At 45.7% G+C, this 26,550-nt stretch overlaps 1 protein-coding gene across 1 annotated transcript; it reads left to right on the top strand.

Annotated features, from left to right (window-relative positions):
* Positions 1-11,078: 11,078 nt before the first annotated feature.
* On the top strand, positions 11,079-13,282 carry LOC115403446 (granzyme B-like). Its single transcript, XM_030112341.1, has 6 exons — positions 11,079-11,133; positions 11,253-11,400; positions 11,741-11,882; positions 12,122-12,382; positions 12,486-12,593; positions 13,097-13,282. The coding sequence occupies exons 1-6, from the start codon at positions 11,082-11,084 to the stop codon at positions 13,280-13,282; spliced, it is 897 nt and encodes a 298-aa protein (XP_029968201.1). The 5' UTR covers positions 11,079-11,081.
* Positions 13,283-26,550: the final 13,268 nt, after the last annotated feature.

The raw sequence follows: 26,550 nt of genomic DNA, 5'->3' as shown, positions 1-26,550 counted from the left end.
TAGATCTTCCTCAGTGTCCTCCAAGACCATCTCGTGGGTTAAAGGTCCAACCCTCCCAATGGCTCGGTGGGGACCTTTCAAACGAGGGCCGAGCCTGGCAGTGAATCGGTGTCTTTGCTTATCATTAAAGGTGAATGAATGAAATCATCGACAACCTGAGAGCTGTGGGTTGTGGTGCAGTTGAGAAACCGTACAGGGTCCGGGTCAACATATTGGAGGAGCAGTGGTGGGGCAAGTGTCCTTGGGGGCTCCAAGCAAAAAAATTCATTGGGCCCCCACCCCATCCGTGCACGCCGAAAAAAAATGTTTTTTTGCACACATTTTTTGGGACATTTGATATGTATTAGAGCTGGGCAACGATTAAATTCCTTAATCCCAAGTCATTGTAATCCTGGAGTTAATCGTGATTAAAATGGCTCATTTGAAGTCTGCCAAGGCCATTCAAAATGTGTGTGTGTTACATAAATAAGAAATAAGTAATGAAGAACGAGTTTCTGTTTATTCAATTAGACAAGAATAATCAGCAGCATCACGGGTAACCAACAGGTAATTTGACACGGTTCTGTGTTCATGTGTCATCAACCAAGTCACAACCAAGTCATAAACAGATGAAAAATGGAATTTTCTTAGGAGCGCACACTACCTCAAACTTCATCATATCTCCGACTCTCAGACAGAGAAGGCAGGATAAATTCAGTCACGCCGAATTGTGCCTCATCCTTATCTTTATTAAGCCAGATTGTGTGTTGAAGGGAAATGTACTTGTTTTGTGTGTTTTCAGCGTGGGAGAAACGGTGCGCGGGCAAAGCACGTAATTTAAATTTGATTTTCATTTTTTTCATATTTGTGCTCTTGATTTCAGTTTGTGCTTCATACCAGCCTTTTCCTCGTGATTTGTCTAATAATTCGGCCGAGTTTAATATGGCAAATAATGAGGAATGGACCGTGTTTCACCGCTAAAAGCGCTAGTGTGTTTTTTTTGACGGTCAGCAGGAGCGTGGTGTGACTCTCGCGGTGCAGGACAGGTTGGCTTATTCACGCCCCCCACAGCGTTATTCAGCCAGGCTGGGCCAGGCAGACATCCACACTAAAATATATCAAAGTGAATTGCATAGCTTGCATGTGTAGACATAGCTCCCAGACCCAACTTTGAAAAGCATAGATAACGGCGACATTTTTTTTTCTCGCGCGACAAGAGTCTCGCGGTAACGCAGCACGTTACCGCCGTTAACTGCCCAGCTATAATAAGTATACTGAAAAACTTAGAGAACGCCTAATCTCTTCTATTAGATCCAGGGACCAACAGAAGTCCTTGAAAGCCCTGGCTTATCAATAATTATATTATACAATAAACCTTGCAGCTTGCGCTGATTGACGCAGACAGCGCTGAAGGCTGATAGGGCCGTGCGGGGCCCCAAAAGGGGGTTTGCTACGTCGTTGTTTCATAATTGCATCATAAATGCCGATTGTCGTCCTTTCTGTGCAGTACATGTATTAGCACTTGGGGTACCCGGTCTCTCAGGGGCCTCTTTGTGGGGCCCCCTAAAAGCTGGGGCCCCTGGCAATTGCCTGGTTTGCCTGTTGGCACGCCCCGCCTCTGTGGAGGAGGAGGGGTCCGTCTCAGGCAGAGGCGGAGCGAGGGTCTCAGTACAGAGGGGGCGGAGTATTCTCGATCAGCCCTTATGATAGTAATTTTACCATTCAAACAATACCTCATCCTACCATCAAACAACACACTAATGCTCACTTTTATTGAGCCAAGCAAACCTATATGCTTCAGAAAGCAGAATAAAGTCACAAACCAGTTCACAAACTTGTTCTGAAGAACAAATACACATATGCACGCACACACACACACACACACACACACACACACACACACACACACACACACACACACACACACACACACACACACACACACAGCCTGACAGGTGTCAATCTCAGAGCGCCCGCTGTCCATGGTGCTGAAAGTTCAGATAAAAAGTCACGGGCTACATCTGTACCATTTTTGATACAGCTTAAATATAAAATGAACACAGCTCATCTAAAATTACACAATCTATTCAGATAGATATAGACACAGCTACATATATCTTTTGGAATTCACGTATATTTTTAGAAAAAAATAGACTCGGCGGTCTCTTGTAGTTCAAGCAACACAAAGTAGACCCTCCAGAAAAACACGATTATGCGATCGCATGAATTCACGCATAAATCACCCTTTTGCCGCTGATTATGCAGGGGCCACATATTTTCCAAATTCCCGCAATAATCTCACATTTACCGTGAAAAAAAAAGAGAAATGGTCTCACTTGAAGCGCTGTGACGTTCAATGAACGAGTCGTTCGTTTGAACGCGTTCTTTTAAGTGAATGATGAGAGCCGGTTCACAGCTGTCTGAGAGCCATTCCTTTGTGCAAATAGTCCATGCTTCCTTCACGTACCTCCTGAGTGTCTCCTGAATGTCTCCTGAGTCCAGCTGTCACCGCTGCCTTCATGTGAATGACAGAGTTTCAGTTTTCCGCAGCTCGCTCTAGTCACCTGAACGCAGCAGCTAACTAGTGGAGAAGAAGTTTCCAGAAACCGGAGAGGAGCCGGTGTTTTGGAAGAACTGATTCCCTATTAACTGGCGACTGGGTTTCTTTCCCGTCTCTTGTTGCTGATAGATGTTAAAAACCAGGCAAAGAGCCGTGTCCGACCTTTAATGAGTCTGATATCAACATCTGCTGCTACTAGCAGCAGCAGCAGGAAGTGCTAAAGGAAGTCAGTCACCAGGTAACAAGGAAACCAGCATTGACGGCTTTCTCACAGGTTTTAGCAATTGCACACACACACACACACACAATTGCTAAAACCTGTGATAAAATGTGTGTGTGTGTGTGTGTGTGTGTGTGTGTGTGTGTGTATGTGTGTGTGTGTGTGTTCCATTGATGAGCATTGGTGAGTAACAATTTAAGATAAATAACGAACTAATATAAAATGAATGTGATTTAGTGGTGTGTCTGTGTGTGCGTGCGTGCGCGAGAGAGAGAGAGAGAGAGAGAGAGAGAGAGAGAGAGAGAGAGAGAGAGAGAGAGAGAGAGAGAGAGAGAGAGAGCGTGTGTGTGGGTAACCGACATATTTGGCATCCTTTCGCATACTTCACAGCATACTTCACAACTGTCCGCAATTTTACCGCATAAAATGGCATAAAAACCCCGCATATTCATTTGCATAATCAAGCATTTTAGCTCGCATAATCTGGGATTTAAGTACGCTGTTACGGCCCTGGAGCCGTCTTGGTTCTGAGTGCTCTCCTGCTCTGCACCTCACCTCCCTTGTTGGAAGCAGCCATGCCAGGTGGAGCCGATCAGCTAATCACCGGCAGCATAAGAAGCTGCTGCTTGTAGAGGAGGGGACCAGTGGCTCCTGGCCTCCTGCACCGTCACGTCCTGAGCCAGCTTGTTTGTTACTTTGCTCATTGTTTTCTTTGGTTCTTTTTCCTTTGTTGGATACCTCACCATTATTTTCTTTGTAAATAAACCACTACCTTTTTGAGCACCATCACCCAGCTCCGCTGCCTCTCCTTTCGCAACCTCCTGACCCGGCACTGACAACAGCCGATCGTGCCCTCGGCACGTAACATTTGGGGGCTCGTCCGGGAATCCATGGTTGTTGCTGTGGGTCGCACGAGCTGGTGCGTTTGGAACTGTGCATTTTTGGGTGAGTTGGGTGTTCCTTTTGCAGTTTGCACTTTTTGTTAAACATTGCGTACCCAGACGAGACTAGAGGTGTTCAGCTTGGCTGTCACACAGCCATTCCATCGGCACCTGTTTGTTTTTTTAGTTTGTTGTTTTTGGGGTGTATCCCGGGTGGGGTGAAAACTCGAGCCTGGTAAACCCCAGAAGACAGAATAGGTGAGTTTTGGGTGGCTAGGATTCTGGGTGTTGCTTTGTTTTGTGCACTGCTTTGTTGTTTTTTTTTTTTTTCTTCCCCTCCCCCAAGCAGGCTCATGTGTATGGCAGGTTTTTGTGTGTGACGTGTGTGTGCGGGTAGGTCGTTGTCTGCACTCCTTAGCTTTCTCCATTGGGAGTGTGCGCTGTGTGTGGCTTGATTGGAGTCAGGTGCTAATGAGCTGACTGTGGATGACAGTCAGCTGTGGTTTTGTTCAGGCCTTGACGTGATCTGTTAGGGGGTGAGTCATGGTGTTTGACTTGCAGGCGTTTGTGGCTAGCCCCACATTTGAGGTTTTCTGTGATTGCCGGAAATGTGATTTACTAGACATTGCTCGACATTATGGCATTGTGATACCCTCGGCCCTGCGGGTGAATGAGGTGAGGGATGCTGTGCTGTCCGGTCTAGTTGGCAAGGGTGTACTTGTTTTGCCTGAGTATGACGAGGCGGTGACGGTACCGGGAGATGCAGGGGCGTCCTCGGAGCTTCTTGGCGTGGTTGCGGAGGGGGCCGTGGCGCGCGACGATTCCCAGCCTAAGTTAGCGGGTGACGCTGAGGAGAAGCCCGGAGCCCGATCGTCTGCGAGCTCCAGTTCTTCTTCCTCCCCACGTACCGGAATTTCCCAGGTGGAGGTGGGAGTCCGAGTTGCTCGACTCAAGAGAGAGGAGAAGGAGAGAGAGCGGGAGTTTCAGCTCAGGCGTGAGCTGGAACTTAAGAGGCTGGAGTTGGATGCTGCCACCGCTAGAGAGGTGGAGATCAAGAAAGTGGAAGCTGAATCTGCTCTCAAAATACGTCAGCTGGAGCTACAAGCGGCACGGGTCAGAGGCGCAGAGCAGCCAATTACTGCGTCCCGCGATACGTTCGATGTTTCCAAAAATATTCAGTTGGTCCCTGCATTTAGAGAAGCCGAAGTGGAGTCTTACTTCGGGGCCTTCGAGCGTATTGCGTGCGCGCTGCACTGGCCACCGGATGTTTGGGCAATTTTGCTACAGTGCAAACTGGCTGGTAAAGCTTTGGAAGCTTGTGCATCCCTGTCAGTCTCGGACAGTCTTAATTACGACCTCTTAAAAGGCGCTATTCTCAGGGCGTACGAACTTGTCCCGGAAGCTTACAGGCAGAGATTCAGAGGCCTCAAGAAATCCTTTGCCCAGAGCTTCGTGGATTTTGCCCGAGAAAAGTCCTTGTTGTTTGACAGGTGGTGCTCAGCTACCAAAACTACAAGTTTTGATGCTCTGCGTGAGTTAGTCCTGCTCGAAGATTTCAAGAACTGTCTTCCTGAGCGTATACTCATCTATCTAAATGAGCAGAAAGTATGTACGCTCCAGCAGGCTGCCATTTCCGCAGATGAGTTTGTCCTTACTCACAAATCCATTTTCAAACGTGATCGTGTGCCAACCACCAATCAAGACGAAGAGCCTGTGCAGCCAGAGTTATCCACCAGTCCGAAATCAAGTAGGCCGAAGCAATGCTTCTACTGTCATAAGACTGGTCACCTGATTTCAGATTGTGATGTGCTCCGTCAATGCAGGTCGACCGAGCCAAAACCCAAAGGTGTTGCTCTGGTTAAAACTTGCCCAGCTGGTTCCACTGCTGTGTCTCCTCTGCCTGCCACTTCTCCTGATGAGTGCTTCAAGCCATTCATCTTTGAAGCATTCGTTTCAGTCCCAGGAGAATCCAAGCATCCAGTCAGAGTCCTGCGTGACACAGGTGGTTCGCAGTCATTCATTCTCTCTGGTGTCCTGCCTCTTGGCCATAAGACGGACTGTAAAGTGAGCACGGTAGTGAGAGGTATTGGGCTGGACTGCGTGCCAGCCCCTTTGCATAACATCCACTTCGAATCTGACCAGGTGAGTGGAGTGTTCCCAGTGGCTGTAAGGGACCGGTTTCCGATTGATGGAGTGGATGTCATTTTAGGAAATGACATTGCTGATGGGAAGGTCTATCCTTCCCCTGAGGTGGGCTCCCAGCCAATCGTTGGTCCACATGATGATCTGGCTAGTCAACATCCTGATGTTTCCTCCGTGAGTGTCCTGTCTCGAGCACAGGCTAAGAAAGTGACCCAAGAGAGTGTTGTTGACTTGGGTGACCCTGTCTGTGGTCCCGTTTTCCCCGGGGATTGTGGGCCCCCTTCTGGTCTTGTGGAAAATGGTGTCAAAGTGAAGCCCAGAGCTGAAAAACCAGAGGGTGTTCCTGGTGTTCCCCCACCTCTAACTCGTGGTCCCCTGAAGGAGTTAAAGGGCCGATTTTTGTCTCCGAGTCTGTCTGGAGGTGGTGCACCGGACTTTGTTTCAAAGCGTAGGAAACAGCGGCAGCAGGGCACCGTATTAGCTCGGAAGGCGCTGTCTTCTTCCCAAGCTAAGAAGAAGCGATTTGATGGAAAAGCCGCCATGAACCTGGACAACCACCGGACCAAGCAGAGGATTGGTGCGTCGGGTGCTGCGCCTGGTACAGCCCCGCTGCGTGATATTTCGGCACATCGATGGGCACGTCCCATCGGTGTTGAGGTAACTGCTTCCGCTCAGGGGGTGTTTGCTCCTCTGATCCTGGCCCCCCTGCTCGCTGCGCCTCCTCTTCTCCCTGTGTCCAGGTGTCCCGTCCCAGTGGTGGTTCCTGGTGGTCCGTATCCGTCGGTGGTTCCTTCCTTCTGCCCTGGACCGGTCGTTCATGCTGCCCTGGTCATCAAGGCCATCGGACAGCCGCAGCCATGGCTGCCCATTCCCTACGTTATTGACTAAGGAACTTATGCATCACAAGAAGAAAACAAGGCGGTCAACTGGTGGTGCTGATGGACCTTTTTATTTTCTTTTTGGGAGGTGTTGGTGATGATTTTAAGTGGGGGGGTGTTACGGCCCTGGAGCCGTCTTGGTTCTGAGTGCTCTCCTGCTCTGCACCTCACCTCCCTTGTTGGAAGCAGCCATGCCAGGTGGAGCCGATCAGCTAATCACCGGCAGCATAAGAAGCTGCTGCTTGTAGAGGAGGGGACCAGTGGCTCCTGGCCTCCTGCACCGTCACGTCCTGAGCCAGCTTGTTTGTTACTTTGCTCATTGTTTTCTTTGGTTCTTTCTGCTTTGTTGGATACCTCACCATTATTTTCTTTGTAAATAAACCACTATCTTTTTGAGCACCATCACCCAGCTCCGCTGCCTCTCCTTTCGCAACCTCCTGACCCGGCACTGACAACAGCCGATCGTGCCCTCGGCACGTAACATACGCATAATCAAGAATTTTTGCTCGCGTTTTTCTGGAGGGTCTAACAAAGCACATTCAAATAGCCAGGTGTTTAAGACCACGGCATTCTGATATAATATTTTTGAAGGTTTCACTGACTCACCAGTGGCTCCGATGTTAGGTTTTGGGTAGTACCACTAGCGGCTAGCATAGTGTTTAGCATACTGTTTAACTTCCCTCCAAAGAGTTCCGATCAAGTGCAAAGAAAAAACTCGTTCATGCCGCACAGTCAATCAGCGCTGGCTTACAGCTCTGATGCATTCATGGACAGTCGTAATGTAAGAATAGGCAAATTGGAGCCCACACTCATATACGTATACCTTCTTGCACACACTGCACATTTTATTATAATAATTTATTTCCGATTCATTGTGAACACATCACATGAAACGGGGCCCTATGACCTTGTGGGCCCTGTGGCGACCGCCCCCTTGCCCCCACTCTGGCTCCGCTACAGGTCTCAGGCTCTGCTTCATCCATGCTTCTCCTACCCTGGTTTTCCTTAAGTGCTTGGAGGGTTTTGATCTTATTCCTGCTGTCTTCTAAAAAAAAAAATGGTGCTTGTGCTGTAAACAATGTCAGCGAAACATCTCACTACACACGGTAGACTTATAGCACCGAAGTGGAAAGATTCACATCTGATCAAATGTGGTGAACTTACTGGTCAATGTTCTTCCTCACATCTTTTCCAGGGTTGATATTCACCTTCTGTGATACACAGGTGCAAAGTTTCTCCTCATCACTCTGTGGGACAGAGCTTTCACACAAGACAGCAAACAAACAGTTCTCAAACATGTGACTTTTTGAATGAAAAAAAAAAATAAACAGGGAGAATGTTCAAATAAATACCTGCCGGCTCACTCTGAACTATCCTCACTGTCCTGATATCTTTCCTTTCGAGAACAGTTTGCATGTTCAGCCTGGGCTGCTCTCTGCTGCTCAGCTCAGAGCTGCTGGTCCATCAATGAGGAGCATCTTCCTCCTCATCAACACAACAATCAGGACAGATCCTCATCAGTTTGGTGGACAGATGTACACAATTACAGTTTAACACCTTAGAATAGAATGGTCTTTATTGTCATTGAATACAACGAGCAGAACATTGTGAAACAACAAAATTAGATGTGGTTCTCCATGAATAACATATAAGAATAATTTAAAAGATAAAATATACAATAAAAAAGTGTTATTTGAATAAATAGTAAGGTTAGCAGCGACATATGTGCAAAATAAGAATAAAAAGATCTCTATAAATAGGAAGTGGTCCAAGTATTGCGCCGGTTTATTCACAGTTATATGAGGTAGTAGTAATACACCCTAAATCCTAACTTCATCTATTATTACAGTGCGAAAGCATCAAACATGTCATTAAATAGTTTCTGATATAAAGGTCAAAGTTCATAACTGTGTCTGCTAGTTTTTGACACGATGAGTCTTAACTTTGGGTAAAAAAAACACTGTTGGATAATATGTTTGAACAGATGAGAGGCTATTGTTCTCCAGGTTACCTTCAATTTATGAGCACTGAGTTCAATATAAGCTATTTGACATTTGTACTCTCTGTCCAGCTTGGAATGAGAACATCATCTTTACTTTTCCCACAAAACAGCGCTGGAAATCACTGACCATACATTACAATATGAACCAGCCTCTACAACTCAGAATCAAATAGGATGACATGATCATTTGCTTAAGGTCATGCATGTAATACTGACCACTATGATGTAATAACACACGTGGACATTCAATGAACAAAATGTGTTCCAAGGTTTACTTTAATTAAATTTCGAAGTCTCCAGAAAAAGTGCTGTCAAAGGTCAAAGATTATATGTGCGCACCCATTGGCTGAAACCACACGTTTTTTAATATAAACAAATAAATGTGTTTTTTGGTGTATTTGCAAATCAACCCCAAAAAATATTATGCACACATTGAAAAATAAATCTAAATACACCACATTATTTTTTCTAATATTTCCAGGAGGAGCTATGGCTCTCCCGAGGCTAGCGACAGCACCAGAAATAGGGGTTTGCACTTACACCTCATTCTGAGCAAGTAGTGGGCTGGGACTTTCTGTCTGAAGAGTTTGCCTGGTTTTCCTGTTCATGTGGGTATTTTGAATTTGAAAATGTGACGGCAGTTGAAGCAACTCTATGATTTCTTGTCAAAGAAGGGTTTTAACTTTGAATGTAGGGGGAATTATGATTTTGCATTCACAATAACAGTTTGAAATTGAAAACTGAAGTGGAAATGTATTCCTAGGATATGTATCTTAGCAAAATAGTTGAGTCAGTAATTGTACTTTTACCAGAGTATTTTTTCAAAGGTGTGTTTACTTCTAGTTATTGTAGTACTTTTGCAAAATCTATTTATGTCACTCGATGTGTCAAACATTGTCTGCAGGAAGTAAGCTCACCACATATAGTTTCTGTGAGCTTATTAACCACAGGCTGCATGAACTGAACATCATGAAAACAGAACATCAATTGTGGCTGAGCCATTGATCTCATGAGACAACCTGGACTCAACGACTGCAAACAGTTTCTAATTCGGCATCAATCAAAACAGCTAATCCATTGATTGATTGAGATAACCCGGACCCAGTGGGTGCAAGCGGTTTACTTAACCCCGGGCTCCTACCATGTGGAACCGGCTCCCAGTTCTGCTTCACTTCTCCAGTTTCTATATAATGTTTCATGTGTCACAGATGATTGTGTCTCTTGTAGTCTATATACTCTCTATTTATACATGAAATGTAAGTATAGATACAAGAAATTGTCTGTCCAATTTCTTTCTCTTTCTGTCCCCTCACCCAACCAGAATAGCAGAAAGCCGCCACCTCTGAGCCTTGTAAAAAGGAGTCTTTCGTTTCCATAGTTGCTTATGCTTGCTTGTGTGGATCTGTTGCGTTTTCTCTGTAAAAGTGTCTGGAGATGACTATGTTGTAATTGGTACTTTAGAAAAGAAGCTAAATAACATTGAATTGAATGAACCCTCATGCAAAGTTTATTATTAGTTGGAGCTTTCAAAAAAAACAAAAAATAAACAGTCCCTTTAAAAAGAGTGGAGCAAAATTATAAAAACCTATTAAATACACAATCATCAATCAATTCATCCTAGTGCCAGTTTTTTTTCCTGACAATGGGGTCATGGGAGTCAGAGGACATGCACATCCTGAACTGTTTGACTCTTCATTCAGCGATGACAAGCACACAAACCCAAATACAGCGGCTTGCAAAGTGTTCATATCACTCTAGTGTTTCAACATTTTGTTACATTTCAAACTTAAACATCAATGTAAATCTATTTTGTTCTAATTTTATGTAACAAACACAACATGCTACAGAACTGTGAAGTGAAAGAAAATCACAGTTAAAAAACTGAAAAGTTAAATAAAATAAATCTGATTTGAATTGAAAATTTCTGTTTGCAGATGCTCTCCATCCAATCTGGCTGAGCTTGAGCTATTTTTGAAAGAGAGATGGACAAAAACATAGATGGCCAAAACTGGCTGACACTCCAAAAGACTCACAGCTGTGCAGCTAAAGGTGGTGCTACAAAGGATTGACTCAGGGTTAAAAAAAGATTCAACATCAGGTATCATTTTCCTTTCACTTGTGTTGGTCCAACACCCCATTAAAATACAATTGCATTTGTGGTTGTAATGTGGCAAAATGTGAAAAAATTCACTAAGTGTGAATACTTTTGAAAGCCACTGAAAAGATCACAGTGGCATCTTCACGTTTCTTGATGGAAGACAGAGTTGTTTCCAGACAACTGTTCCTCATGCAAGCAACATAAAGCACAGCATGAAGGAAAGTATGAAAGTGTGGTCTCAGTTCCTGTCAGAGGTGCTGCGGTTGAACACAGAGGTGGTTGAGCAGAATCAAACCAGTGGACTTTCACATCTGCATGACCATGATCCAGATAAGCTGCATCATATATATGTTCCTGCTCGTCTCCATCACTGGTAAGATCAGATGAAACATTTCAAAATTATTGCTCAAAAAGAAGGATGAATGCATCAGCATCTGATGTGGATACAAGCTGTGGAGTTTAACTTCTCTTCTATCATATCGAACAAATTAGGAGCTTTTGAGAGCAACATCGTGGCTGGAAGGGTTGCAAAGCCCCATTCCAGACCCTACATGGCATCACTCCAATTTAATGGAGCACATTCATGCGGTGGGATACTTATTAGAGAGGACTTTGTTCTGACTGCTGCACACTGCAAATAGTGAGTTGATTTTTCTCACAAAAAGCAAAAACTCAATTTTCTTAACAATTTGTCATTGATGGATCATTTGTGGATAATATTGTGTAATGTCTCTGAATTGTTTGTAAAGAATACACTGTGTGAAAACATGGACATCATATGATATCAACAAATATTTCATGTCAGGAAACTTATTTTTTGTGTAGGAATCTACTTAAATTTGGAAATCTCTCAACAATACTCAATTCAGTTCTACAACTTGGCATCATATAATATATAATGGAATATATAATAATCGTATAATGGAAATGTTTCACAGTATTTTGATAACTTTCCAACCTTTCACTTCCCTGTTTGTCAGTCCTCAAAAAATGATGGTGGTGCTTGGAGGCCACAACATTAGTGCAACAGAAAAAACTCAGCAACGGATTGAAGTGGCCAGATACCACCAGCATCCAAAGTTCACACCGGGAGAATTTGAATATGACATCATGTTACTTCAGGTGAAATTAAAACTCGAGATGCATTTCATGAATTGCATCTTGAAAAAACGTAATCTTCTTTGTTAAGTATGTTGTTATTTGCTTTAAATGTGATAGAACCACCATATTTTAAGGTAATTAAGACTTCACACATTTGCATGGAACCGGGTAAAAAGGATGGTATGATTTAAAAAAAAATTTCATACACATCAATGTGTTCATATCTGTTGTGACTTCCTGTTAAACTGCTCTCTTCACAGTTGAAAGAAAAGGCCAAGCTCAATAAGTATGTGAAGACTATTGGAATACCCAACAAAAATGGAAAAACTCCTGCAAACATCAACTGTGCTGTAGCTGGATGGGGAAGAACTGGAGACAAAATGCCTCTTTCAGATGTTCTGAGGGAAACTACAGAGAAAATACAATTCAGCTTTGAGTGTAAAAACATCTGGGGCATATACTTCAACAGTGATCATATGATGTGCACCAAGTTCAACAGAAAGATGGGAGGAGTGTGTCAGGTGGGAGACAATCTCAAGCATGACAAAGGCAAATTACAAAACTACATACAAATGTAGTGTTTTCACAGACCTAACAAATCTTTCTCTTATCCTTTTCTTGCAGGGTGATTCTGGTGGACCACTTATCTGCAACAAGAAGGTTGAAGGTATCACAGCTTACACCAAGGAAGATGAGTGTTCTAATCCACGTTATCCTCACATCTTCACTAAAGTGAATTACTTCAGTTCTTGGATCAAGAAAGTCATGAAGCCATCAGTGAATGTTGCATGAGTGTTTACTGACTGCTTGGTCAGTAATCGTCCAAGCTCCTCTTTCTCTGGTGGTCCTTAAGTCCTTGGAAGGGTTTCGATCTTGTCGGTATTTCTGCTGTCTTCTGAAAATAAAAATGGTGTTTGTGTTGTAAACAATGTTGGTGAAACATCTCACTACACAGGGGAGACTTATCACAACTGATCAAATGATTGTGGTGAACTTATTGGTCAATGCTCTTCCTCATGTCTTTTCCAGGGTTGATATTCATCTTCTGTGATAAACAGGTGCAAAGTTTCTCCTCATCACTCTGTGGGACAGAGCTTTCACACAAGACAGCAAAACAAAACATCTCAAACCATTACTTTTTATAAAAGAAAAAAAATAAACAGGGAGAATGTTCAAATAAATACTGCCGGCTCACTCTGAACTATCCTCACTGTCCTGATATCTTTTCTTTGCAGAACAGTTGCATGTTCAGCCTGGGCTGCTCTCTGCTGCTCTCTGCTGCTCAGCTCAGAGCTGCTGGTACAGTGATGAGGAGCATCTTCCTCCTCATCAACACACCAGTCAGGACAGATCCTCATCAGTTTGGTGGACAGATGTACACTGGAAGACAATCAGAGTTTCACAACTTCATCTATTTTTAGAGTGCGAAAGCATCAAACATGTCATATAAAGGTCAAAGTTGTGTCTGCTGGTTATTGACATGATGAGTCTTAATTTTGGGCAAAAAACACTGTTGTATTATATGTTTGAACAGATGAGAAGCTATTGTTCTCCAGGTTACCTCAGTGAGTTCACATATTACAGTGGCTTGGTATTGATTTTAACATCTTCATATTTTGATCTACATGACTAAATCCAGAAAACTTTATTTCTATTTAATTGATCAGTGATTTAACAAAGGGCAATCAACATTATGATGATAAAGTTTGACAAATGTCTGCTGTTAGATTTCAGATTATTTTGAAAAATTCTGAAATCTGAAAAATTCATTCAGATTTTTTTTTGTTTTCACACATTACAAATCCATTTCCAAGTGAGGTCAAGAGTATGAGATTACCCTTAAAATAGTTGCTCAGTTTTTTTCAACCTTCAGTGGTATGAGTAATCAACATACTTGACCAAAACTCAACACTGATTTAATATTTCTGGTTAATAGGATAGAGCTTATCTAACAGAACAATTCCTCTAATGAGATTAATAAAGCATGCTTCATTAGACAGGACAGTACTTCATTTTACTTTTTGTATGAGGCTAATGAAAGGATGGCTTCTGAAAACACGCTACAATTTTCAAAAAATTCAAGGTCAACATGCCTGTGAATTTTTAGAAATTGTAAATCTCAAAGTTATTTAAATGAAATGAAAGTAACATGTAAAACTAATCAAATATGCACCATATGTAAAAAAAAACAAAAAACAAAAAAACAACTGCTGAATTAAAATAAAATCTCTAAGTAGGCTATCACTCGTTTCTTTAAAACTCTTTCACCATTGTTTCATTTCATCGTCTTCATCACATGGTGCCATTGTCCTACCAAAACTACGTTTTTATTGGGAAAATAGAGCAATGCCAGTCACAATTTGGATTTCAACCAACAAACGTAAGATAAAGACATTAGTTCACTGGAGAAGATGGCCACCTGGGCCCGGATGCAGTTCAAGCCTGGCAAATCCAGGAACTTGTGCCTTCTGAATGAAAGTCTGTCGAATACCACCTTCAGCATCCAGGGGTAGGAGATTCCAACCATTCAGGAGGAGCGAATCTGATGCTTGGGGAAGAGCTATGACAATACTCTGAAGGACAGGGGGAACCTCGAGGACACCTCAGCCCAACTAAGAGAGTGGCTGAGAAGAATCGATAAGTGTCCATTGCTGGGCAGGTTTAAGGTGTGGTGCTTCCAGCATGGCATCATACCAAGACTCCAGTGGCCATTCCTGCTTTACGACTTCCCTATGGCTAGAGTAGAAGCAATGGAAAGAGTCTGTAGCAGGTTTATTCCTAAATGGCTGGGCGTCCCTCCAGCATTCAGCTCAGTCACCCTCTACAGCAAGTCATCAGTACTCTAGTTACCGTGCTCCTCGGTCACAGAAGAATTTAAAGCCACCAAAGCAAGGGCAGCGTGCACGCTTTTAGTCTCCAGGGACACAAAAGTCAGGCACGCAAGCACTGCGGCAGGAAGTGGAAACCCCTTGAAGCAGTGAAGGAAGCAGAAGCCTACTGGAGGCATCAAGAAATCGTGGGCACTGTGTGTCGGGGACAGCTAAGGCTTGGCAACTATAGCGCCAAGAGTTGGTCGAAAAGCAACACACAAGACAGAAGGGACTTGGTGGTGCAAAGGGTGCGGGAGACAGCTGAAGAAGATCGTCGAATTAAAGCAGCAAGGCTGGGTTCCTAGGCGTGCTGGATGCAGTGGGAGGGGGTGCTCGAGAGACCATTGTCTTGGAAGGAGCTCTGGGGCACTGACCAAGGCAAGCTGAGCTTCCTGCAGCGCGCTGTGGCTGATCTCCTACCCACACCAAGCAACTTGAAGATCTGGGGCAAGGAGCAAGAGGCATCCTGTAGTCAGTGCGGCGCCAGCCTCTGCACACTGAACCACATTCTGACCAGCTGCCCAAAAGCTCTTGCAGATGGGAGCTACAGGTGGAGACACGATAAAGTCCTCACCGAGGTCGCCAAGTGGGTCGAACTACAAAGAAGCAACACCAACAAACAGCCACCAGCACCACCAAGGTTCACAAGCTTCCATCTGGAGGGCAGCAAGGTTCGGAAGGGAAGAAGATCTGTCAGCCTACCATCAATGCTACACCGCGCAACAGATTGGGAGCTGCGCGTAGACCTGAAGAAGAAGTTGGTCTTTCCCCAGGTGGTAGTGGCAACAACCCTCCGACCAGATATGATCCTTCTGTTCAGGAGTTCAAAGTCAATCATTCTAGCCAAACTCACTGTTCCCTGGGAAGACAGGCTAGCCATATCTCACCAGGCAAAGAAGGCTAAGTACCAGGATATAGTAGAAGAGGCAACCCTTGCTTGAGGTCAGCGCTAGGTGTTTCCCCGCTACATCTATGCGCTGTTTCCTGCAGAAGATTGGGCTTAATCCAAAGCAACTGCAGAAGGCCACCAGGGAAATTGCCACAGTAGCAGAAACCAGTTCGAGGTGGCTGTGGTTGTCAAGAAATCATAGCTGGACCCCTTCTGCAGGTGAAGATTAACTCAGCCTTTGCTGCCCCACTCAGGAGAGGTGTGCAGGTTAAGGGGCGAAACACCTGTGACCCTAAGATACCTGCTGAGGATGCAGAAGGGGTCCTTAGGAACACCACTATACTCCACCAACTCCAACCTCAACATCCACATCCTAAGTTGTTCCTGCAGTCTCTGCTTGTAGCAAAGCATCTTCGTGTTTACCTCATCTTAGACAATAATCGTGCACTTACCATTACAATGTAAAAACAGATGAGGACATTCAGGGAGAAAAATGTGTTCCAAGGTTCACTTTAATTAACTGATGAAGTCTCAGAAAAAGCGCTCTCATTAACAGGAAGTGGTAAGGTCAAAGGTTAATGTATGCGCTGCACCCATAGACATCATATAAGTAGACACCTAGTTGAGGGTGGAGAGGCGTGTCGAAAGCACCGACATCTTACCGAGGTGGACTGGAGCCGCAGCAGTGAATGTGCATCTATGGAGGTGTGTTATGTTAGTGGAGCTTACAGCCGCTTACTGGAGAAATAACTAACTTGGCTGAAATACATTAAATATATAAATTGCTTAGTCCTGCTGATCATGTTTTGTGACAATCCAGGAAAATTATCGATCTCAAAGCTGACATGAAATCATCACATTATTCATTCTGCTACATATTGAGCTGACTATATGCATGCAATATGCAGTGGCTGACTTTAGTGGAAGTCAAACCCGACCCAAAGAAGATGCTGGGAAGAAGATTGGAGGAAGATCAGGCTAAATCTGGATGAGAGACACTGATGCTGGACGCCATGGCCAGAACAAAACGTCATCAATAAACGAGTATTTTATAGTTGTAGTAGTTTATAGTAGTTTGTAGATATACAGATGGTTTTTATGAGACAGATGTTGCATCTGAGGCTCTTCTGTGTATGCTATTTATCATGTTGAAACTTATTATGAATCAAAATTAAATATAATATAATAATTAATAAGGAAACAGAAATATTGTGATGATTAAACGATAATAATAGCAATAATAATCATAATAGTGATGATAAAATTTAAACACAAGAACAAAATTGATTATAATAATTGTGAAAATAATAGATATAACAATGTAATATAATAATGACGATTATCAGAATAATACAATCATAATATCAATAACAATCAAGTACAATATACATCCTTAACCAATTCTCTCAATAAAAATTTCAATCAGCCTGAACAGTTAATGAGTTCATTTCGTTCTGTTTATGTCTGTGTGTCCTCCATGTCTGATGTTTATAATAAACTAGAATAGAAGCTGAAAACTGATCAGCTAATGATCACTTGGTGAAACATATCATTCCTCAATGTGCTGTGGAAGTGAGGTCCATCCCGGCAAGATGGCCGTCAGGTAGGGATGTTGGCTCCAATTCACAGCAGCGTGAATGAGGCGTCTGGGTACATGAGGTCTGTGGTGTGGACACCCGGGCCCTGTGGACACGAGCGGTGGCTCTGAACTGCACGTGCCACGTGTTGTATAATCCATTCACATTCTAATCATTATGCTCTGATCATTCATGTGTCCACTATATTAATCACATTCTAAATCATTATTCACTTGTTTATATACAGTTTTAATCACATTCTAATGAATATGTACTGATTCAAATGTTCACTATATTTTTACCTCATATATACGCATTCTGTGATTGTTTCATGATTTTGAGGCCTTCAGCATAACAGGCTGTAACTGAAAGATCATTCTGTGTGCATTCTGACGGTCCCAGGCTGGTTTCAAGGTTAGGAGCAGGGAGTAGAACTACTCCCTGTTCTCTCCCCACATGAGAAAAAAGCTTCTGTGTCTCATGAAACAATTGCTGTCTGTATTGGTCTCCGGGAAAAACAACCTGTGACAGTCAGTGTTATCAAAATGTAACCATCAACCAGCTCAGTCATGCAAACACGAAGGTTTAACTTCCCGAGCAAAGGAGAGCTCGGCGCCATTTCTGCTTGAGATTCTGACGCTGTTCGATCTTCATAGCTGAGGCCCTGTATTTATCTATAGCATTCAGGTTATCTCCCTGTCTGATCAACCTCCCACTTCGCTCAGCCTAGCCCTCTGCTGGCATAAAGTAGTAACTACATTAAGAGAACTGACATTAAGGTGAACCCACTGTTCTAAGCAAGAAAATGTAAATATCCGATGTGAAGAAAACTGAGCCAACATATCAATGGGTAAATGACATGAATGATTCCACTACAAAATGATCAATCACTTTGAAGAGCCCGGGAATTTCAATTAGAACTTTCACAATAATCTTCAAAAGATGAGTGAGTTCACATAACAATGAGGGAAGACTGAACAGTGACATGAAAGAATATTCACAACTTGGTTTGAAAGGTTCAACAGAACTTTTATTGATCAGAACAGAATGAAATAAACACTGGCATATTTAAAAAAAATTCCTGAAACCTGGAAAAGATAACGCCACAGATGAAAATCTGGAAAAGGTTACACCATAGATCAAGATCTGCAAACTATCACAGCACAGATTTGTTTAGAACATGTCTTGACATCTTTTTTGGAATGCATGCCTTAACTTTTTTTTTTGACGTGTTTTTACTTTTTTTTTTTTTTTTGGAATGTATGCCTTAACATTTTTTTTTCAAAAAAATTCTTGAAACCTGGAAGATAATGCCCCAGATGAAAATCTGGAAAGGGTCACACCGAGATCTGGAAACTAGAACAATACAAATTAAAATATGGAAAACATAACACCGCAGATTTGTTTCGAACATGCAGGGCTTGAAGCAGGAAAAGATTGCATGCCTGAAAAAAACAAATTTTCAGGGGGGCGGGGGGGTGTCATGAGTCACAGACAGTGCAACGCGTCCGTCTGGAACTATTGAAGAATTAAAGCAGGGGTGTCCAAAGTCGGTCCTGGAGGGCCGCAGCCCTGCATGTTTTCAATGTCTCCCTGCTTCAACACACCTGAATGTCATGATGATTCATGGCCAAGTCCAGCAGAAAGCCAGATAACGAGCCTCATTGCAATCAGCTGTGTCGAAGCAGGGAGACATGGAAAACATGCAGGGCTGCGGCCCTCCAGGACTGACTTTGGACAACCCTGTATTAAAGGATAAGTTCGGTTTAAACAGTTTCATGTTGTTTATAGAACGAAGTAGAAGAATATACTCATTATAGATGTTTATGGAAGATGTTTGCAGTGCAGAGATCTTCTTCTTCTTTGGAGTGGGTGGCAACAACTTTGGTGCACAGCGCCACCTATTGTGTCTCTTGGTGAATGTACTTCAGTTTACATCCACATCACCGTATTCACTTCCGAGATCTGTAAACCCGCAACAACAGCATGCATTTTGCGACACCAGGCTGTGGTGGAGGAGAGGCGTGAGTGGACCATGAGGAAATATTGGTGAAACTAATGAGTTTTTGGACGATTAAAGCCGTTTTGGGAGCCGGCGCCACACATGCCCTATTGGCTAACAGTATGCGGATGTCTGCAGCTCGACCTTGGATCTAAATTTCTCCCGAAGCACTGTTCGGATCAGAAAAGCATTCGGGGTCAGTATATTGTTCTACTTCGTTCTATAAACAACGTGAAAACTGTTTAAACCGAACTTATCCTTTAAATCCCGTTGACAGCGCTGCCAGGTCTTCATCTTCCCATCCAACCACTAGACCCGCTCCAGTACTAATACAAAGCCTTCCCCAACAACTTATTATTATTATTGTTTTGTGTTCTCCAACATCAGTGATGGCAAGTAACAAAGTACAAATACTTCGTTACTGTACTTAAGTAAAAATTTCAGGTACTTTTTACTTTTAGAAGTATTTATTTTTCTGACAACTTTTTACTTTTACCCCCTACATTTTGAATGTAAATATTGGTACTTTCTACTCCTTACATTTTCCCAAAAAGCTTGTTACTTCTTTGAATATATATTATTACCTCCGCCAGGAGGTTATGTAATGTAATCATGTTGGTTTGTTGGTTGGTTGGTTTGTTGGTTGGTTTGTTAGCAAGATCCCGGAAAAAGTAATTGACGGATTGCAATGAAACTTTGTGGAAAGGTGGGTCTTGGGCTAACTTAGAATTGATTAAATTTTGGTGATGATCCGGATCACCGTCTGGATCCAGGAATTTTTTAAATGATTCTTTATCATTGACAGATAGGGAGTCTTTCACATGGTTGAGCAGGCCCGCCAACAGGGGGCGACAAACGCCTGGTTCACACAAGATGCGCCGCTTTCGACGCGGAAGTGAGAAGCACCGCGCACCGACTGTCAGATCGGCGCCCCTGTTAAAGGTGCTGTAGGCAGGATTTTGCTAGTCAATGCTAATTTTTCTGTGTTTTCTTTGGATTAAATGTTAGAGTATCCACTGATAATCCTTTAGGAGTGTAGCATAATTGCACTACCACGAGGGCGCAGCGTTTCCATCTGTCTCTGTTCTGAGCTGAAAAGGAATCTCGACAGCTCCAGGTATCTTTGACCAATCAGAAGAGCCCATGAGGCTCTAACCGTGATTGGTCGAGGGGCGTTCTTGTGGGAGGGGCTTAACTTGCGTAAGGGCGTGATGTCAGAGAAAATAGGACCGGATTGGCTGTGCTGGGTTTCAAATCGCCATCTTAGATGGGTCAAATCGCCATCTTGCTTAGGTAACCCTAAGCAAGATGGCGGAGATGCGGAATCCTGCCTACAGCACCTTTAACCTATCTGACGATTCGTACAAGAGGTGCGGGACAGCGCCACGTGCATAGCGGATCGCGCTGTGGACCGCGGCCGCTCCGCTCCTCTCTATTTTCTCAGCGAGCCGCGCGCCGTGCACGGTCAGTTGTAAAGCTACACAGAGCAGATCGCACCACACAGGAAGTCGGGAACGGAAAATACGAGAGAATCCGGTCAATTAAGATGAAGTAAAATAACATTAATTATGTTGCTTTTCGGTTTTCCTTTTCAGATTAACACACACATACACACACACACAGGGAGAGAGGGCGACAGGGTGACAGAGAGAGGCACCGCACGCTGCAGCGCTCCACTCTGATCACACCCTGATCACAATGTTGTGTGATTATATATGGTGTTCTTATGGTTGTTGGTGACTGATTTGAGCTGTGGCGGAGGTCTGCGCTCTCTGAGTGCCAAATTCTAGTTTATTTTAGGGCTGGGCATGTTAACGCACTGCTTCCATAAATGCCAGCAAACACACCGCGCTCCAGCTGAGCGTCAAAAAAGCACACAGGCTACGGCGCTTTTAGTGGCGAAACACATCCATTCCTCATTGTTTGCCATATTGAACCAGGCTGAATTCCTTCAATACACAATTTGGCTTAATAGAGGGAAGTATGAGGCACAATTTGGCATGACTTACGGAATGTCTCACAGAATTCTTGCAAAAGAAAAAAAAAAAAAACATAATCCCGTCCCTGGCTGGGGGCAGAATGATCATTACAGAGTACTTTTTTTTTTATTATTTAATTATCTTTATTGGAAGCAATTTCAATACAACATATGACACAGTGTGATGGACAGAATTTCCAGAATATCATTTTTTCCAATATTTTTAAACATCCCCCCACCCCTACCCCACCCCAAAGGATAGAGGTTCTCAATGAATGTGTATTGTCCCAATGTAAACAACACAGAATATACAACAAATACAAAAACAAAAGAAAAACAACAAAAATTAGCTAAATGACATTAAAAAAAACAAATTAATTAATTGAAATAAATAAATAAAACATAAAATGAAGGGAGGGCTCAGTCATCACGATCAGGCATGGATGTCAATGATTCAGTGTAATTTAAGAGAGGTCTCCAAGTCTTCTCAAACAAATTTGGGGAACCATGAAGAGAAAATCTAAGCTTTTCAAGCCTGATGGACACTAACACTTCCTGTTGGAAATATTCTGTTTGATTATCATTGCTAAATGCATTCATTGTTAAATGTTGTCTTGAACTGCACAGGAAGCTTAAGTTGACTCAGCAGGATGAGAGACTTGCCTGCATTCTCCAGAATGCTGATTGAGAGCATCTTATCTATGCTGAAAGAGTGTGTGCTACCCTTTTCCTGTTGCCAGTGCCACATTTTACCTAAACTACAATAATTTTCTATTAATCCATCACCACAAGTGAAAAATCTGGGCGTGATCTTTGCTTCTGAGCTGAATTTTATCCAACACAATAAGAACATCAGCAGAGTTGTTTTTTATCACTTAAAAAACATAACCAGAGTCCGCCCTATTCTCTCTCGGGCCAACACGGAGACGCTAATGCATGCTTTTATCACCAGTCATATTGACTATTGCAATGGCTTCTTTCTGGTCTTCCGAAGCAGAGCATTAAAGGTTTACAACTTTTAAAAAATTCAGCAGCTCATGTCCAGACGAGGACTAGAAAGCGGGCCCACATTACACCAGTTTTAAAATCGCTGCATTGGCTCCCCGTGTCTCTCAGGATCGATTTTAAGGTTCTCTTAATGGTTTTTAAGTGTCTTAATGGTCTTGGGCCTTCTCAGCTTTCAGATCTGCTTTTACCCTATCAGCCTCCGCGGACCATGCGCTCCTGTGCGTCTCCTCCAAATACCTAATGTTTACTTAAAGACTCAGGGTGAGGTATCTTTCAAGTTCTATGGTCCTAAACTCTGGAAGGACTTGCCACGAAAACTCAGGGACGCGGAGAAAGCTCACATTTTTAAGAGCAGGCTCAAGACCCACCTTTTTGGTCTAGCTTTTAAAGCTAGGGTTGGCGATTTGAATGAGATACATTTTTTTAAATACTGGTTAAAATTATCTTCATGACCCGATGGGAAGCAATTCATAGCGTGTTTTCAAAGTAGTTTGGAAAATATCCGCTATCTACAGCAGGAGTAAAACGGGACAAACAGCAACCAATAGTCTTGAGGGGACACCTTTTTTTAAACCAATCAAATCCCTTCGCCGTTCAACCTGCCCCCTGCGCGTACATGTACGCGTGCACTGACCCTGGTTCAGTGCGCGCGTAGAAGGACGGAGCGTTGTTGCAGAACGGCGGAGACGAATGTTTGGGGGTTCACTCACCGTTCAGTGCGCCATACCTTGGCGTTGTGCAAATAAAGAAAAACGAAGAAACAAAGCGCTGAGGACAGGTTACGCCAGGAACGCACTGGACGCGGAAGTGCCGTGCGCACCGCACGCGCCGCGAATGTCTCCGCTCCCAACGGGAGCTCCTCCAATGGGGTGGGAGCTGGGCGGAGCTAGCTAGGCAGAGCCTTGGGGAGATGCTACATGCTAGCGCTAGTTTTCCAAGATCGCCAACCCTAGCTTTAACTGATATTTATTTTTAGTTTAGTCTTGATTTGGTATAATTTGTTACTTATTCATCTGTTTTATTTATCTTATTTATGTTGTATTTATTCATTATCCGATTAATATTTTATAATGCTTTTGCTCTACTCTACTCTACTTTAGCCTCATTTAGCTGTTTTTAGTCTTAAGTTTTTATGTTTTTACCTATTGTTATTTTCAAGTGTTTCCTCTGAGGGAGCCCTCTGCATCGGCAGCGGGGCTCGCTTGTGGCTGCCAGACTGCTGTGTTGTGAGTTCTTGGTGGAAATTTGTGGATCACTCCCCCGTCTCCTCTGGGTGTCCTGTGCCGGAGCCCTGGTTGCCATGGGCGACCCGCTGCTCTCGATGGAGATGGCTCCTGGGTGTGTTTCCTCTTCTAATTCATCTGTGCCCAGCCTTATATTCTATTTTAATACTCACTTCATTAGTTTATGGTGGAGGAAGGGGGGGGGGGGGGGGGAAATGGAGGGATGGTCTGTGTTCTTGTGCTGTATCTTTGGTTTTGGGGAAGACGCATTGGTGGGTGGGTGGAGCGGGTTTGCTTTTAATCTGTGAAGCACTTTGTGTTGCAATGTTTATGTCTAGATTCAGGGTTGTGAAGCGGGGTTGTTCGGTGATGCAGGCTGAAAAGACAACACGGATGAGTCTTTGTATTTCATGTATCTGCACACACACACACACACACACACAGTCTCGTATTTCTATCCTCGTGGGGACCGTCCATTGACTCCCATTCATGTCTAGCCCCTAACCCTGACCCTTACCCTAACCCTAACCCACACCACAACAAAGCCTAACCCTAAAGAAATGTTTTTGCACTTTTACTTTTTTCAGTAACAACAACATGGTCAAGAAAACACTGTTTCTCCTAATTAGGACCGGAAAAAGGTCCCCACAAGGCACGTCGTTCCACGTTTTGCTATCCTTGTGGGGACATTTGGCCCCAACAAGGATAGAAATACGAGAACACACACACACACACACACACACACACACACACACACACACACACACACACACACACACAGTTGTAGAATTTTCAAAACAAACTGAAAGGTTTCCTATTAAGGTGTGGGCTTAAAAGGTTCTTCAGACTCCTTTTCGATCATGTGAACATGCAAACTGCACTTTTCAAAGACACGTCCTTCAACTTTTGGTTTTTTTTTTTTTTTTGTTGTTTTTTTTTATTTATTTATTTTTTTACATTTTCATAATGAAGATATCAGTACATTAATCAATATATACAGAGGGGGGCTGGTGCTGGGGGCTGAGGGGCTTGAGGGGGGCCTGAGGAGGGCTGCTGCTGGGGGCCTGAGGAGGGCTGCTGTTGGGGGCCTGAGGTGCCTGAGGGGGGCCTAAGGGGGGCCTGAGGAGGGCTGCTGCTGGGGGCCTGAGGGGCGTGACAAGGGCTGCTGCTGGGGGCCTGAGGGGGGCCTTTGGAGGGCTGCTGCTGTGGGCCTGAGGGGGGCCTGAGGAGGGCTGCTGCTGGGGGCCTGAGGGGCCTGAGGAGGGCTGCTGCTGGGGGCCTGAGGGGCCTGAGGAGGGCTGCTGCTGGAGGCCTGAGGGGCCTGAGGAGGGCTGCTGCTGGGGGCCTGAGGGGCCTGAGGAGGGCAGCTGCTGGAGGCCTGAGGGGGCTGAGGAGGGCTGCTGCTGGGGGCCTGAGGTGGGCCTGAGGAGGGCTGCTGCTGGGGGCCTCAGGGGGGTCAGAGGAGGGCTGCTGCTGGGGGCCTGAGGGGCTCAAGGGGGGCCTGAGGAGGGCTGCTGCTGGGGGCCTGAGGGGCCTGAGGAGTGCTGCTGCTGGAGGCCTGAGGGGCCTGAGGGGGGCTGCTGCTGGAGGCCATTGGGGGGCCGGAGGAGGGCTGCTGTTGAGGGCCTGAGGTGGGCCTGAGGAGAGCTGCTGCTGGAGGCCTGAGGAGGGCTGCTGCTGGAGGCCTGAGGGGGGCCGGAGGAGGGCTGCTGCTGGGGGCCGTGAGGTAGGCCTGAGGAGGGCTGCTGCTGGGGGCCTGAGGGGCCTGAGGAGTGCTGCTGCTGGAGGCCTGAGGGGCCTGAGGGGGGCTGCTGCTGGAGGCCATTGGGGGGCCGGAGGAGGGCTGCTGTTGAGGGCCTGAGGTGGGCCTGAGGAGAGCTGCTGCTGGAGGCCTGAGGAGGGCTGCTGCTGGAGGCCTGAGGGGGGCCGGAGGAGGGCTGCTGCTGGGGGCCGTGAGGTAGGCCTGAGGAGGGCTGCTGCTGGGGGCCTGAGGGGCCTGAGGGGGGCCTGAGGAGGGCTGCTGCTGGAGGCCTGAGGGGCCTGAGGAGGGCTGCTGCTGGAGGCCTGAGTGGGGCCTGAGGAGGGCTGCTGCTGGGGGCCTGAGGGGCCTGAGGGGGGCCTGAGGAGGGCTGCTGTTGAGGGCCTGAGGGGGGCCTGAGGAGGGCTGCTGCTGGGGGCCTGAGGGGCTTGAGGGGGGCCTGAGGAGGGCTGCTGCTGGGGGCCTGAGGGGCCTGAGGAGGGCTGCTGCTGGGGGCCTGAAGGGCCTGAGGAGGGCTGCTGCTGGGGGCCTGAGGGGCCTGAGGAGGGCTGCTGCTAGGGGCCTGAGGGGCGTGAGGAGGGCTGCTGCTGGGGGCCTGAGGGGGGCCTTTGGAGGGCTGCTGCTGGGGGCCTGAGGAGGGCTGCTGCTGGGGCCTGAGAGGGGCCTGAGGAGGGCTGCTGCTGGGGGCCTGACGGGGGCCTGAGGAGGGCTGCTACTGGGGGCCTGAGGGGGGCCTGAGGAGGGCTGCTACTGGGGGCCTGAGGAGGGCTGCTGCTGGGGGCCTGAGGGGCCTGAATGGCCTGAGGAGGGCTGCTGCTGGAGTCCTGAGGGGGGCCGGAGGAGGGCTGCTGCTGGGGGCCTGAAGGGCCTGAAGAGGGCTGCTGCTGGGGGCCTCAGGGATCTGAGGAGGGCCTGAGGAGGGCTGCTGCTGGGGGCCTGAGGGTGGCCTGAAGAGGGCTGCTACTGGGGGCCTGAGGAGGGCTGCTGCTGGGGGCTGAGCGGTGCTGCTGCTGGGGGCCTGAGGGGCCTGGTTTGAGCTGCTGGTGGGGGCTGAGGGGGCTGCTGCTGGGGGCCTGGGTGAGGTTACTGCTGTGGGTCTGGGTGGGGCTTCTGGTGGGGGCACATATAGGGCTTAAGCCCTGGGTGCTTACGGGGCTGGTTCCGGGAATGTGCACGGGGCCCCAGCTCAGGACGAACATGTTTTTTCTGCTGGGGATCTGGTTTGGGCTCCTGCTGGGGGCCTGGACGGAGCTTTTGGTGGGGGCAGATGTAGGACTGAAACCCTTGGCGCATGCGGGGCTCTTGCCGGGAATTTGTGTTGGGCTCCAGCTGGGGGCACATATTGTTTTTCAGCTGCTGCTGGGTGGGGCTTCTGCTGGGGCT

Source organism: Salarias fasciatus, chromosome 16 (assembly GCF_902148845.1).
Source record: "Salarias fasciatus chromosome 16, fSalaFa1.1, whole genome shotgun sequence".
In the NCBI taxonomy this organism is placed as follows: Eukaryota; Metazoa; Chordata; class Actinopteri; order Blenniiformes; family Blenniidae; genus Salarias; species Salarias fasciatus.
The sequence above is the reverse complement of the archived record's forward strand: the minus strand, read 5'-3'. Positions and strand labels throughout refer to the sequence as shown.

Excerpts from the sequence above, each read along its gene's own strand:
- LOC115403446 (XM_030112341.1), top strand. The coding sequence starts at position 11,082 with ATGATCCAGATAAGCTGCATCATATATATGTTCCTGCTCGTCTCCATC. Across the intron at positions 11,883-12,121 it reads ATGACATCATGTTACTTCAG|TTGAAAGAAAAGGCCAAGCT; the intron begins GTGAAATTAAAA and ends CTCTCTTCACAG. Across the intron at positions 12,594-13,096 it reads ATCCTCACATCTTCACTAAA|AACAGTTGCATGTTCAGCCT; the intron begins GTGAATTACTTC and ends TTTTCTTTGCAG.